This window comes from Amblyraja radiata, chromosome 15, assembly GCF_010909765.2.
Source record: "Amblyraja radiata isolate CabotCenter1 chromosome 15, sAmbRad1.1.pri, whole genome shotgun sequence".
NCBI lineage: Eukaryota > Metazoa > Chordata > Chondrichthyes > Rajiformes > Rajidae > Amblyraja > Amblyraja radiata.
Genome location: NC_045970.1, coordinates 33,553,954 through 33,569,404, shown reverse-complemented (window position 1 = coordinate 33,569,404; position 15,451 = coordinate 33,553,954). Strand labels below are relative to the sequence as shown.

Genomic DNA, 15,451 nt, shown 5'->3' with positions numbered 1-15,451 from the left:
GGTAAATGGACCAAAAACCTTCTTGACCACCTTATCTACCTGTGACACTACTTTCAGGGAAATATGTACCTAGATTCCTCTGGTCTACAACATTCACCAGGACCCTTTGATTCATTGTGGCAATCCTTTCCTGTTTTAACTTGTCTGCTAACAGCCCTTCCATACCTGTGTCCATCAATCATGTGTAAATTCTTGCCGCAATCCTTCCCCAGACTGCTTTCTCTTAACTATCTCTCCTCCATCAGTCTGAAGATGGATCTCGACACAAAATGTGAAATGTCCCATTCTCTCCACAGATGCTGCCTGGTCCTTCAGCTGGGTTTTTTTTTGTTTGCTCAAGGTTCAAGCATCTGCAGTTTCTTGTGTCTCCATTTAATGTTCTATTATTTGAGGAAGGGATAGGCAACATGTTCTATATTATGTCTTTTTAAGCTATTGTTGTCAAATTCTGCCATCTATTCTAATCCTGGGTCACCAACCTCTGAGCAATGCTTCCGATTCCATCTTAATCCACTCTCTGCTCTAGCACCAATTTCTTTGTCTTTGTTACTCTTGACTGTATTACTTCAATGCACTCTTGATTGCAATTCACCTCAGTAAACATGCTGATTGAAAAATCTGGTTCCTGTTTCTCATCCATGTTCTCACTGATCTGCATTGTGTATTGTAATAGGAAATGCTGGAAGGACTCACCAGGTTAGGCTGAGTGTGTAATAAGTGAAACAGAGTTAACATTTTGGGTTCAAGACCACATTTCAGAACTGGGAAGAAGAGAAAAGTTAATTTCAAACCATAGGAAAGTTAAGGAAAAGATAGATAGGACATCAACACTTTCTCAAGTAACTGCAAGAGATGCAGCAAATGTTCTTTCAACTGTTCCCTTCTCAGGGACCCAAACAATCCTTCTAGTTGAAGCAGTGAATTTACTTGCACTTTTTACAATCTAGTGTATTGCATTCAGTATCCACAATGCGATCTGTATATTGGAGATACCAAATCAGGCGACTGCTTTGCAGAGCACTTGTATTCTGTACTCAGAAGCAACCCTAAGCTTTCTGTTGCCTAAACAGATTTCTCTATCTATATCAGAACGGGCCATGTCATCCATCTGTGATATTGGCTCAGTGTTTTTGCTGAGCAGGTCCTGCAGCCCTGTGTTTTGCCACCCGCACATTTATTATGTTAATGGTCTCATTCTAACTGGCTTAATTTCATAGCTTGTAATGATTAAACCACCATGTTTTCCATCCCCAACTGCCCCATTAACTCTTTTTTTCCAAAGGAATTATTTTACAGTATATCCCAGGACAGCCTTGAGTTTGCCCAATCAGAGATATTCCCTTTGCATCCCACTCCCACTCTCCCTGCAACTTAAAAAAATATTTATTTCCCCTTTTTCTCAGTTCTGATCCTTGACAGCATCAGAGGCTGGGGCAGCATGGTAGCGCTGTGGTAGAGTTGCTGCCTTAGAGACCCATGTTTGATCCTGACTACGGGTGCTGTCTGTACACAGTTTGTACGTTCTCCCCGTGATTGCATGGGTTTTCTCCAGGTGCTCCGGTTTCCTCCCACGCTCCAAAGAAGTAGTTTTGTAGGTTAATTGGCTTCGGTAAAAATTGTAAATTGTCCCAAGTGTGTAGGATAGAACTAGTGTATGGGGTGATCACTGGTCGGCTGGGACTCGGTGGGCCGAAGGGCTTGTTTTCGTGCTGTACCTCTAAACTAAACTAAAGACACGAAACCTTAACTCTATTTTTTCAGATGCTGGTTGACCTGCTTAATGGTTCCAGTATCTTCTATTTTATTTCAGATTTCCTGCATCCAGAGTTTTTTTTAACTTGCATTGTACATTAGTTGCTCTGATGCCTCCCTTACAAAGATTCTCATCATTATAATCACACTTTTCTACAGCCTCACCGCTTTTTATTCTGTAACTTATTTCAACTCATAGCTTCAGAATAAGCCTCCCTTTTATAACTATTTGCTGCTGTAGCTTTGACATCTAGACCGTGCCTTCTAGAATTCTCTTTAAAGATGTTTGCCTGTCCACTTTCTTCTGTTAAGACTGTCCTGAAGCACAGAGTGTAGAGTGTTCACTGAGGGTGATCTCCGTGAACGGGGTGTGGAGCGGAAGATGTGACTGGTGGAGGGATTGCAATGATTCTGGGGAAATGTTGGAGAATTATGTTTTAGATGAAGCGGCTCATGGGGCAAAAGATAACCAGGGGAACCCTCTTCCTGTTCCATCCGTCCAGAAGGGCGAGCAAGAGCAGAATTACAGGATAAAGAGGAGACATGGGTGAAGGCTCCATCCACAAGTGCCAAAGGAAAACCATGTTTCCTGAAGAAAGAGGACATCTCAGATCAAGAAAGGGGAGAGAGGTGTCAGATAGTCCAAATGAATTTGTGGCCAGGGTAAAATTGAATTGTCCTGCCATGGGATCGATGTAGCAGAGAAAGAGTTGGGGCCAGAGTATGTTTGGAACAAAGAGCATTCAACATAGCCAAACAACAACTCTGGTATATTTGGGGCTCTTGCGAGTGTCCATGGCTACACCTTTGATTTCAAGAAAGTAAGACAAATAATAAAAGGGTTATAATAATTTCCGCCAGGAGGAGGACTGAGGGGACCTTGGCCTTAGTGCTAGGAGAAACAGACACCCTGAAGTCTTCCTGATGGAGTGCAGAGGGACTGGGTCCATGGTAAAAATGAGGTGGTGAGGCCAAGGAATTATAAATTGTTAAGGTGGTGGAAAGCTTGTGAAGTATCCCAGATATATGTGGGAAGGAACTGGACAATGAGGGACTAGTCGATTTTGAGGTATGTTGAGATGAATTCAATGGGCCAAGAGCAGGCAGAACCAATGGGCCTACCAGGGCAGTTATTTATGTGACTGCATGACTAGGCTTCTGGTCATCCGTTTTCTTACATATTTTATTTTAATTGTGCCTTAGATGATTTTCTAAGTAGAAGACGATGTGTAAATGCAGAGTGTTTTCTTATTGCTCGTCGTACTGAGATGAGGAGAAAAATCTTCGGAGGGTGGTGAATCTTTGGCAGTGAAGTCTCAGTCATTGGGTTCTTTTGAAACAGCTAGATGGATTTCTGGATATCAAGGGAGTCAGGGGATTTGGAGATAATGCAGGAAAATAACTGAGATAAAGATCTGCCATGATCTTGATGAATGGTGAAGCATGCCTTATGTTGTTAAATGGCATAGATTTACTCAGATTTTTTATGTTCTTATGTTAAATGAAATGCAGTTAATAACCAAAATGCAGTTAAACCAAAAAATAAAAATACGATTCCCAAAATTTTTATATAAATCATTTGTAGAATAGGATTGTAGTAGCTAAACTGGGGTTACCCATCTGGTCAGTTAATGACCTGAATGTTTTGGGGATAGATTTACCAAATTTGAGACCAGCTACCAAAATGCCTATGACTAGTTTGGTAAAGCTGAAGCTTGTGTATGATCTCTCCTTTTGGACTGCTGCTAAATTGTGTGAGGCTTTATTTAGTGGCCTAGCGAAATACTGAAATAAGGTAGCGTTAATTGAAGCCTTGACTAGTGTTTTTGGTTTAAGCAGCCTAACAAGTGGTTAAAGAAACCACGGGTGCTACTGAAAAATTAATGATTTGAAAAGAGCTCCTCCTGGTTCAGCAATAGCCTGCAGTTCTGATGCAAGTCAGTCGCTTCTCCTACATTAACCTGTGGGGCTGCACAAAGTGAGCCAAGTATGGGTTCAAGTTTGAAACTCCTAGTTTGTCTGAATTATAATAATGTTGCTTAATAATGAAGTTAGGTAGCCAACCCTGTACTGAAGTGCTGCTGGACCACACTGCCACGTCATGTTTTATGTTAGATTTAACAAATTTGCAATGTTTTTAAATCTCGGGCTTGTAAAGAATTTCAGTGGACTACCTTAATGGTTGTGCATGTGCACTAGTGTGATTCTGAGTTCACACCAGGACATTTTTATGTTCCCCGTTTACTCTGTGACCGTAGTTGACATAGTATTGAGATGAGAACAGTTGAAATTGGTTCTGCAGGCTAGGCCAAGTAAGATGTCATCCAAGTTACTTGATTCTGAGAGCTAGCCTTAAATTGTGTTACAGTACTTACAAATTGAATGTCAAATTAGCGGGCTGGGCTCTGATAACTCCTGCAAAGAATATTCCCGGCATCCAAATGCAGCTCCAAAGTCCACATTCCCGACGACCTCATACCCAAACTGCAGATAAAGCATAGTTATTGGCTAGGTTCAGACTGCTGCCCTTGAAATTGTCATCACAATGTGATCACAAAGTGAAGTCTAGCATTTAAAGTCATAATATACATGATCTTCACCGCACATCATCTCCAAAATAATCCAGAAAGCAACATCAGCCATCATGAGCTTATTTGACTTCTCAAAAGCCTTTGACTACATCAACCAAGAGGTACTGTAGAACATCCCTACCAAATTTGATTGTTCTCAATATTTGTCCCCATCTTACATTTGCTACATATTGCCTTGTAAGCTCAAATCTTAATCACGACATAACCAATCACAATGCAGACTGGTGGCAAGCAAGATTGTATCTCTGCCCCACACTTTGCTCAGTCATTCTCGCTGTACTGTTGCACCTCGCCTAAAACAAGTTGCCCACTGAAGAGGAGCTAATTTGAAAGACAAATGGAAAGCTTTTCCGTCTATATTATCTCCATTCCAGAAGAAAATGTCACCCTTACCTCAGTCATCAAGTTGCATTAAGTGGACAACATTTGTTCAGCGACTGAGCTCCAAGTGATGCTTGATTTGTTCATTCAAAAGATATTGAGCCTTACACTTAACATCTGCAGGGTAAAGGACCTCTGCTGGTTTGCTCCACTGCATAACTCAGCTTCTCAATAATAAATGTCCATGATGAATATGGAAAAGGGAGAGCATATCCCATATCTTGGAAGCCACCTCCCAATGAAGACAAAAGAATATCCTGAAGGTGTTGCTCAATTTCCGTGTGACAACGCAGTTTTTGGTAAAAAGAACACTTGAAGATCAAGAACTCTAACCCAACATAAAGATCATGGCCCTCCTGGCAGGAATGAGTAATCACTGCCTTTTTGTTTGCTCCAAAGACTTGGACGTCCTACAGAAGACATCTCAAAGAACTATCCACTGGCATAATAAATCATTGAGTCTTAATGCCCCACCCTCCCACACACATCACCATCCCCAGCAACAAGATCCTAATTGTATTCAGTTGGTTATGATGCACTGACCATGTTGTTTGAATGCCTGAAACGGACACCATATGCAACTTCCATTAAGGCAAACGATTACCAGCTGGACAGTGGTAATAGTTCTAACACGTTCTAAAATTCTCCTTGAAAATATGTAATATACCCTTCCAATTTGTGGGAATCCTTGGCCATGACCACTCAAAATGGAGGCTCGAGTTCCTTCAGGAACACAAAGAAACCCAAAGTAAATAGCAGAAAGAGCACATCACTACCAAGCTGTTGACCTTGGGGGGGTCGCCAATGAAAGGATGTAGGAAGGACCTGCAGATGCTGGTTTACACCGAAGATAGACACAAAATGCTGGAATAACTCAGCGGGACAGGCAGTATCTCTGGAAAGAAGGAGTGGGTGACGGGAGAAGTGTCTCGACCCGAAACTTCACCCATTCCTTCACTCCAGAAATGCTGCCTGCCTTGCTAAGTTACTCCAGCATTTTGTGTCTATTTTCTGCCAATGAAAGGGATTATCCCAACATGACTGAAGACGTTTTTTGGTTAGAGAAATTGGCGAGACCAAATGTAGACTCGGTGACCGTTTCGCTGAACACCTATGCTCTGTCAGTCTTGGCCTAATGGATCTCCCGGTTGCCAACCATTTCATCTCCCCTTCCCATTCCCATACTGACCTTTCTGTTCTGGGCCTCCTCTGTTGCCAGAGTGAAGCCACATGCAAATTGGAGGAACAGCAGTTTATATTTCACGGGTAGCTTACAACCCAGCAGTATGAACATTGAATTCTCTCATTTTAAGTAACAATCTTACACTCTTCTCCCCCTCCCCCTCTCCCTCCTTTACCCCTTCCTCCAACTTAGTCCTGGTTCTGGTCTTTTCTTGCTTCCAGCTTTTCACCTTCCCCACCTCCTACTTTCAGTCTGAAGAGGATCCTGACCCAAAACGTCACCCATCTTTTTTTCTCCAGAGATGTTACCTGCCCTGCTGAGTTAAGGGACTGTCCCACTTGGGCGACCTAATTGGCGAGTTTAGAAGAGTTTGAAAAAATGACATGTTGAAGACTTCCTTCTACTATGTAGAAGACCTCCTTCGACTATGTTGAAGACTAGCTTCGACTAGCTACGACAAACTTCGGGAAAATTGGACATCGAATAGTGGAGAGTGAAGACGACCTCCTTCGATCTCATTCGACTATGATGAAGACTATCTACGACTATCTTCGACTACCCTCGATTACCTACGACTAACATGCTGACCTACTACAACTAAACCTACGAGTAAAAAATTATCGATTTTTTTCATGGTGACCTTTTTTTACTTGCGGGCATTTTTTAACATATTGGAAAAAAAACGCCGCGACCTAGCTGAGGCCTCGAGTACGCGGAGACCACTCTCGAGCATGAAGGAGAGTTACAAAGACCTGCGATCTCGTATCGACCATGCTGCGAGTATGAGTCAAGGGCAAACTCGCCAGAACTCGCGGATTAGGTCGCCCAAGTGAGACAGGCCCTTTATTCAGCCAGATCCACAGAGTTACTCAAGCACTTTTTTTGTAAACCAGCATCCATTGTTCCATGAGAATGCATTTTTAATGGTCTGTTTTCGTAAGCTGATTTTCTATTTTTAAAGTTCGTCATGAATTTATCTCCATTAAAGAGAGTTATTATTTAATTGAAAATATTTTCAAATGTATTTGTATACTGTTCAGGGACTGTTGCTGCAGCTTGAGATATTTCTATTCACTCAGCATTTAATAACCATCTTTAATTGCCAAAGTAAAAGTAACAGTAAGCTACCTTCTTGAACCATCCTTTGGTGAAGGTGCTTCGACACCATGGAGTTCAAGGATTTTGACCCAGCAATGATGAAGGAATAGTGAACTGTTAACAAGTTTAGGAGATGCTGTTGAAAAAGCCTTGGTGAATTGGAATGGAACAGTGTTCAATCACAGGTTCTGACCTCAACCAAGAAAGAAAATTATTGAAGAAGAGTTGAACATAACTGAGCCAGGACAGTACCCGAGGATTCAATGGCCACAGTCTCTTCCCCTGGGTAAGGGAGTGTAAAACTGGAGGGAATAGATTTACAGTGACAGTGGATAGATTTAAAAGGGACCCGAGGATCAACTTTCTTACACACAGGATGGGTATTGGGAACAAGCTGTAGAGGTGGGTACAATTACAACGTTTAAAAGATATTTAGACAAGTACATCGATAGTAAAGATCTAGAGGGCAATGGGCCAAAAGCAGGCAAATGGGACTTGCTCAGACAGGCATCTTGGTCAGGTGGACAAGTTGGGCCAAAGGAAATGTTTCCATGTTCTTTGACTATAATCTGCAAGGATGTTCTATTATTAAGGTGATCTTGAGGATCTTCCTTTGTACTAGTTATGACTAGTCGGAGGTTTTCTATTAACTTCAGTTTTACCAGAATTCCTTGAGGTCACGTTCAATCATAAACTGTCTTGACGTTGCGGCTCGTCACACCCATCTGAAATTCATCCTTTCTTTCCATGGGATACAACCTCATGTAATGGAACTTTTTTTTGTTTTAGGAAGCCTTTGTTAATCATGTGAACATGCACATTCATATACAAAATATCCTCTTATTAGCCATTTGCTTTCCAGCCAGAAATTTGTATTTTTCTCCAATGATTTACAGCAGGGGTTTGTCATTGATTTTATTTGGAAATTTTGTGATTTATTAGACCAAGGGGGACCCGTTGGGTCCCGTTCCCTCAACGTGCGGTTGCGGGGGAGGGGGGAGAGCCTGCGGCGTCACAGACACTAACCTCCCCCCACACACATGGGGGGGAGGGGAGGGGGGGGGGGGGAGTGGGTGGAGGGAGAGGGAAAGGGGGGAGGTGGGGGGCAGGGGGAGAGAGAGGAGGGGGGGGAAGGGGGAGAGAGAGTGGGGGAGAAAAAGGAGGGTGGAGATAGGGGGGGAGGGGGGAGAGAGAGTTGTTGGGAGAGGGGGGGAAGGGAGGGCAGAGAGAGGGAGGGGGTGGAGGAGTGGGGAAGGGATAGGGAGGGAGGGTGGGGGGGGAGAGAAGAGGGAGAGAGGTGGGGGAGGGATAGAGAGGAGGGGGGAGAGGGGAGGGAGGGGGAGAGAGAAGATGGGGGAGAGGTAGAGGGTAGGGAGAGGTAGAGGGTGGGGAGAGGTGGCGGGTGGGGAGAGGAGCCGGGCTAGCGAGGGTGCTGCGAAAAGCGGTGAGAGCCCAGGGAGAGAAAGAGAGCTACCTGTAGTACAGGGCCCAACTCTAGTACAAAGCTCTCGGCAGCTCTCAGAAAAGCCGAGGCACGAGCGCAATGCGTGTCGCTCTTTGCGACATCACTCGGGTGCTCCTCAGCATCTCTCGGGTTGGCCGTCAGAGTGCGAGTTATGCGGGGGAGGGGGGGCGGGGCACTAACTCACAGCTCGTGGAAAACAGTGGCCAGCAGGCTACACCTTGAAAAATCTGCACAGCTCGCTGCGAGGAGCAGAGGCATTGTGACGTCATCAGCCCGTTAGCTTCAGCTTCAGTTAGCTTTAGCTTCAGATTGATGAAGAATTTGAAGAAATAACTGAAGAAATAATGAACCAAATTTTCAGATGATGCGATTTTCGACATCATGAGGTCAATCTCTACCGTAATATGTAAAAATGTCACCATTGGCGCGTCGGGTTTCGAGAAGATGTGATTCACAAGGAAGCAAATTTAATAATGATCACAGTTTTATAAGTATATAGATGTATTTATCAAATAACAAATAATGTATTTTGCTTTAGATCCTTGAGTCTTTGGCAATTATATGGTATGAAGCCATGAGGAACTGCAAATATTGGAATCTTGAGCAAAACGCAAAGTGCTGACGAAACTCAGTGGGTCAAGTAGCATCTGTGGAGGGAATGGATAGGTGATGTTTCAAGAGTCTGAAGAAGGGTCCCGACCCAAAATGTTGTCTTTCGATTTCCTCCACGGATGCCGCCTGATCCGTTAAATTACACCAGCTATTTGTGTTTTGCATATGGTATGAAGTTGAGCTCTTAATCAGCAAGCACCAACATTCAATCTTTGGACAGTGCTGAGGATGGTGAACTAATTTAAAGCATTCTAATTGACCTCAGCATCCCTGATTTAAGAATGGTTTAAAAAAATATCAGAATTTCTGCCTCCAACTGCTTTCCAATGTTGGAATATTACAAATAAAAACTATTAAGTGAAGACAGAATCAGGTTCAGCAGTGACACTTCGGATAATTATATAGCCTATTGATATTTAAATGTTTGATATAAGACTAAAATGCATAAACATCACTTTTCCGCAGAGAAGAATATTGGAACAGCAGAAATAAACAGCTTAATTAAGTTCAAATGTGGACAATTTACTGATCCACGAGATGTTTTCAAAAGCTTTCAAAATAACTGCTAAATTTCTGTTTTGCAGATCTACACACAATGAATTAGAAAAGAACCGGTAAGTCACTGACAAATAGGATATCACACAGTTATGTCATTTGGTAATGAGCATGAAAATTTTAAATTTCAATTATAAAACTGAACAAATGATTTGATTCTTAAAATAAAGGAAGTGATTAGCAAATGTTTCATGGAGTAAAACTTTAAGCTTCCCTTACAAACCCCAAACTTGTTTCCAAAATGCAAGTACAGGTGCACAACCTTTTATCCGAAATTCCAAATAACGAAAAGCTCCGAATAGCGGACATTTTTTCGGTCCTTGAAGAAAGGTCCTTGAAGACGTTTACCGAGGGCAGCCCGCAGAGGTGACAGCGGAACCTCCGGTCGGTCCTCGAAGAAAGGGGAACTAAATCCCCATTCATAAAAGAGAAGGTGAGGGTATATTGCGCGGGAGGGTTAATAATTGACAATCTGCTGCTGCCTGCCCGCTGAGTTAAAAAGTTCCCACGGTAGACTCACGATACACAGTGTATCGTGAGTCTTGCGTGGGAACTTTTTAACTCAGCGGGCAGACAGCAGCAGATTGTCGCTCCCTTCAGTTTCACCCCACCTACACCCCTCTGCTTCCTGGCCATGTGTGTGACCCCTTCCCTCCCCTCTCCAGCTCCCCGCCCATTGCACCGGCGCGGGGGCTTTGCACTGTCTTCACGTCGGCGATGCCAGCAGGTCAGTGCCAGTCACCGGAGACGTCAGGACCAACGGGACACCGACCCCCAGGCCCACTGCAAGCACGGAGATTCCAGAGACCCACAACCAGCAGCAGCCCAGCCCCGTTCCAACTCCAGAGGAAAACTGCAAACTGGCCGGAGACGTCAGGACTACCAGAAGCCGCTCCCCGATGGGCCGCTACGGCGACAAGTGGCAGTTCGCCCACAGCCCGAGCTGCGCCCCCTCATCGGGACACCGACCCCCAGGCCCACTGCAAGCACGGAGATCCCAGATCACCAACTCCAGCCCAGCCCCGCTCCAACTCCAGGGGCAGGGGCAGGGGCAGAAGCTGATGGTGTGCAAGGTACGTCTTGTTCTTGGGGTGGCGCAGCTCGGGCTGTGGGCGAACTGCCACTTGTCGCCGTAGCGGCCCATCGGGGAGCGGATTCCTCTGGAGTTGGAGGGGGAGGGGGGTATTGTGCTGTTTGATCGCCCCCTGCTATCCCAGGGACAGGGAGACACAGCGGCTTTTGAGAATGGTGGGCAATCACTTCCAAAGTTCTGCCCACACAGTCAGGACACCTCTCCTACACTCTCATCTTCTTTAGCAGCCTCACATGCGCCATCTTATCAAAGGCCTTCTGAAAGGCCTTTAGGTATACCACATCCACTGATTGATTAGTAGGACTGGATGTTACAACCCCTAAGGTTTTTCACTACAATTGACATTTGGTATTCTTGGGGATGACCACTAGGTGATTTTGCTACCAATCAGACACATCTTCAGTTGTGTACCTCAACATCACTGGGTGTTTCGGGCTTTTATCACAAGACACCCTCAGTCGAGGCAGGCTCACCGCAGGGAGATTAGACCTGGGTGTGTGTCTTATGGTTAGCCTCTAGATGGTCACGTGGCAGCCCAGACAGCATCTTTTCTCTTCAGCCACAGCCAGTGACTGCTCCATTCGGCTTTTTTCCTTCCATCTTCCTCTCTACCGCTGACTGTGGCTGGTTGGGCTCTGGACTCGTGTCCATTGGTGGTACAGTACTTGGTTGAGCTTCGCCTGGGGTGCTGATACCCTGTGGACTGTGGTGGTTAACCTGCCACTGGGCTTCACTCAACTGATTTGGCCTACCTCGTAGAAAGTAATCGTCAATGTGAGGTCCCTCACCAAGCTCTCTCAGGCACTTTTTCCTGCCCTGGTGGATCTTGAGACTCTTCTCTGATGTTATCTTTTCCCAGCCACAGATGCAGCTTCGTAGCTTATGTCCTGCCGGTGCTGCTGCTCTGTCAATTGCTGTGCTAGTTGTAATATTCATAGTCGATTCCTTCTGTAGTAATATAAGGGTGGATCCAAAACGCTGATTAGCGATGGACCCCGCTGGCATGAGGAGCTAGCCCAGGTCTATTCCCTCCAGTCAGCAGTCTCTCCAGGCCGTCACTAGGTCTTTCCCGTCACTCGGTCTTTCCACTAACTCTCCTTTGTCCATCCTGCTATTTACTTCCTCAAAGAATTTAAATAGGTTTGTCAGGCAAATTCTCCCTTTCACTAAACCATGTTGACCTCTGCCTATTGTGCATAGAAACCTCGGCCTTGTGTGCTTCTAAGTACATAGAAACCTTGTATTTTATAATGGACTCTAAAACCTTACCAGCCACTGAATTCAGGCTGTCTTCTGCCTCGCTCCCTGCTTGAACAGCATAATATTTGCAATTTTCCAAACATCTGGAACCACCCCTGACTCTAGTGATTCATGGAAGATCACAATTAATGCCTACATAAAATTTCAGAACCCTGGGGTGCAGTCCATCCAGGTGATTTATCCACCTTCAGACCTTTCAGCCTCCCAAGCCCCTTCTCTTTAGTGATAGTCACTCTTCTAACTTCCACCCCTTGACTCACGTGAATTTCTGGCACGTTGCTGGTGTCTTCCACTGTGAAGACTGATGCAAAAAACTCTGCCATTTCTTTATTCCCCATTATCACTTCTGATGGTTAACCAGGAGCATGCTGACCGGTTGCATCGTGGCTTGGAGAGGAAAAGACTACAAAAAGTAGTAAACACTGCCCAGTCCATCATCGGCTCTGACCTTCCTTCCATCGAGGGGATTTATCGCAGTCGCTGCCTCAAAAAGGCTGGCAGTATCATCAAAGACCCACACCATCCTGGCCACACACTCATCTCCCTGCTACCGTCAGGTAGAAGGTACAGGAGCCTGAAGACTGCAACAACCAGGTTCAGGAATAGTTACTTCCCCACAGCCATCAGGCTATTAAACCTGGCTCGGACAAAACTCTGATTATTAATAACCCATTATCTGTTATTTGCACTTTATCAGTTTATTTATTCATGTGTGTATATATTTATATTATGGTATATGGACACACTTATCTGTTTTGTAGTAAATGCTTACTATGTTCTGTGTGCTGAAGCAAAGCAAGAATTTCATTGTCCTATACAGGGACACATGACAATAAACTCACTTGAACTTGCTTGAACTTCTTCAGCATCATTTCCAGTGGTACAACGTCCACTCGTGCCTCTTTCTTACTCTTTATATAACCAAAGAAACTTTTGTTATCCTTTTTTTATATTATTGGCTAGTTTACTTTCGTATTTCACCTTTTCTTCTCGTATTGCAGTTACCTTCTGTTGTTTTTTAACAGCTTCCCACTAATCTATATACCTTCTCTTTTAGTTTTATGCTGTCTTTGACTTCCCTTGTCAGCCACAATCGACTCATTCCCCCGTTAGAACCTTTCGTCTTCTTTGTAATGAAAAGATCCTTCATCTATCGAATTGGTCTATTGTATGCTTCTTTTGCTGTTCAACATACATTTGATTCTGTATTGTAATTCATTTAGTTAGCCCCTTATTTAGGAATGCCCGTCTTTGCTTTTGGCACAGACTCCTGAGCTCTTCATTCACACTAATAGTAGAGTGAGGGATACAGCGCACAATAAGATTGCAGATTGTGGTGGTGAAGTCAAGGTCAAGTAGGTTTAGCATTTGTGTTGGCTCACTCACTACCTGCTATTGACAGCTTTGTCCTTAAGGACTTGGTTTGCTTGGTGAGTGGTGTGACTACCAAATCATTCTGTGCACTTGCTACTTTCATTGTTTCTTTTAAGTGTTGCTCAACATGGAGAACCACAGATTCATCAGCTAAGGGAGTAGGTGGTAAATGAGAAGCTGTCCATGCCCATTTGACCCAATACTATGAGACCTCATGTGGTCTGCAGTTGATGTAGAGGACACCCAGGCCACACCTCTTGGCTGTGTACCACTGCCCACCACCTCTGCTGCATCCATCCTGCCAGTGGGGCAAAATGTTACCAGGGAATCTAGCAGATTGTAAGATGTGGTTCTGTGTGTACAATTATGCCAAGTGGTTGCTTGACTACTTTGTGAGACAGTACTCCAGTTTAGGCAGCAGATCCCAGATGTTTGTGAGGAGGACTTTGCAAAGCCAGTTAGTCTGGAAGTGACCGTGCCCTGTCTAAATTAGACACATGGATCAATGTTGGGTGGTTTTGTCCACTTTTAGTCTTTTATTGCATCAACAGAGCAATAATGATACAACTAAGTGATTTGCCCATTTCAGAAGGTTTTCAAAAGTAACCATAAATGGTATTTGGAGAACCTAATGGCTAGATCAGGTAAAGATGGTAATCAGGTAACAAATGCCCCCACTAATTATTATGTCTAGCATCCCTTCCCTACCATAAACTGTTAACAAAATTTAATTCCACAGTCCCAGGTATATTATTTGAACTCCCCAGATCTCCGGATTGTTAGGCCAGCCCCCTGTGTAAAAAAAAAATTTGTTCTTTCCCTCCATGTAGTTCACACTGGCTACATTGGGTGTTATCTGCAAAAAACAAACTGCTGGAACATGACTTCCCAAAGACATGATCACCACCACAAAGGAAAAGGACTAAGGCTTGGAAATGTACGTGTGATGATATTGAACCAATATCAATAGTTTTTCATTCTAACAAAAAGCCGGCATGAGGGAACTAATTCCATGGCAGTTCAGTGAAGATAATGAAGCTCTGGCCAGGGAGAGCATTATGAACCTGGTAGAGAGAATCATTGGCGTCAGTAGTTAGAAGGATAGACTAGGAGATTTGGTGGCTGCAAATGGGACTTCAGTATGATGTTTCGCCTCCCTGGTGTTAGGGCTTTTAATCAATAATTAATTAGTTAAGTAAACATGTCAGTTGTTTGTATATAAAAATGTTTTCCAACAAAGACCATTGAAATTATTAATGGACTATTATGATTAATGTGTCATAAAGTGGATATCAAATAAGAATGGTTTGTGTTGATTAGATTTTGGATACCTGAGTTTACGGCCTAAAAATTACTCTCACTATACGTATATAAAATAAAACTTTTGTTTAGTTGAAATTATGCTTAGTTGGAGTGTTGTGACTATTTTATGGCCCTCTTTGGTACCCATTAATTGCAGATATTTCAATCTATTATTTGCCTCTTGATTGCTTTTGGTTTGGGAAACAGAAGTTTGTTTACGTGACTAGATTTTATTGATCCTGTTTATCCTGAAAGAGTGCGTTTTAAATAGCGACAATCAAACTTTTCTACCCAGGTGCTCCAAAGCATGCTGCAACTCAATATTTACATATCACACTCATTTAAATTAGAAACTTCCTTGCATCTTCATGATTTTTCAGTACTTTAACTTCCAAGGGAATTTGTCTTCAGCTAATATTTTGGAGATGGACTACGGAAGTGATATCGAAGGGTCCATTACCAAGAATTTATATCCCCAGAGTTTTCAGGGATCCATGTTCACAGCTATATGTCCCTGAGAATCAATGTCTATGCAGACAACGCTTCATCAAGACATTCATCACTGAGTTCTCCGAGATAACCCACTCGTTCACAAAGAGAACATACAAACTCCAAATGGTCAGCACCCTTAGTCAGAATCGAACCCGGATCTCTGGCACTGAGGCAGCAACTCTACCGCTGCGCCACGATGCCACCCCACTATAAAATTTTATTTAGCCATCAGTGTAAATTAGTGACAAATCCAATCAAAGGGGAATTGTTTGGCATGCACCATTCCTCTGCCA

At 43.7% G+C, this 15,451-nt stretch overlaps 1 protein-coding gene across 3 annotated transcripts in view; it reads left to right on the top strand.

The window, feature by feature from the left end:
• mxi1 (MAX interactor 1, dimerization protein) overlaps positions 1-15,451 on the top strand; it is a 50,297-nt gene that overhangs the window by 19,725 nt on the left and 15,121 nt on the right. For all 3 annotated transcript variants that reach the window (XM_033033996.1, XM_033033995.1, XM_033033997.1), the window contains exon 3: positions 9,667-9,696. In XM_033033996.1, coding sequence (XP_032889887.1) covers positions 9,667-9,696 — 30 coding nt within the window. The remainder of the gene's footprint in view (positions 1-9,666; positions 9,697-15,451) is intronic.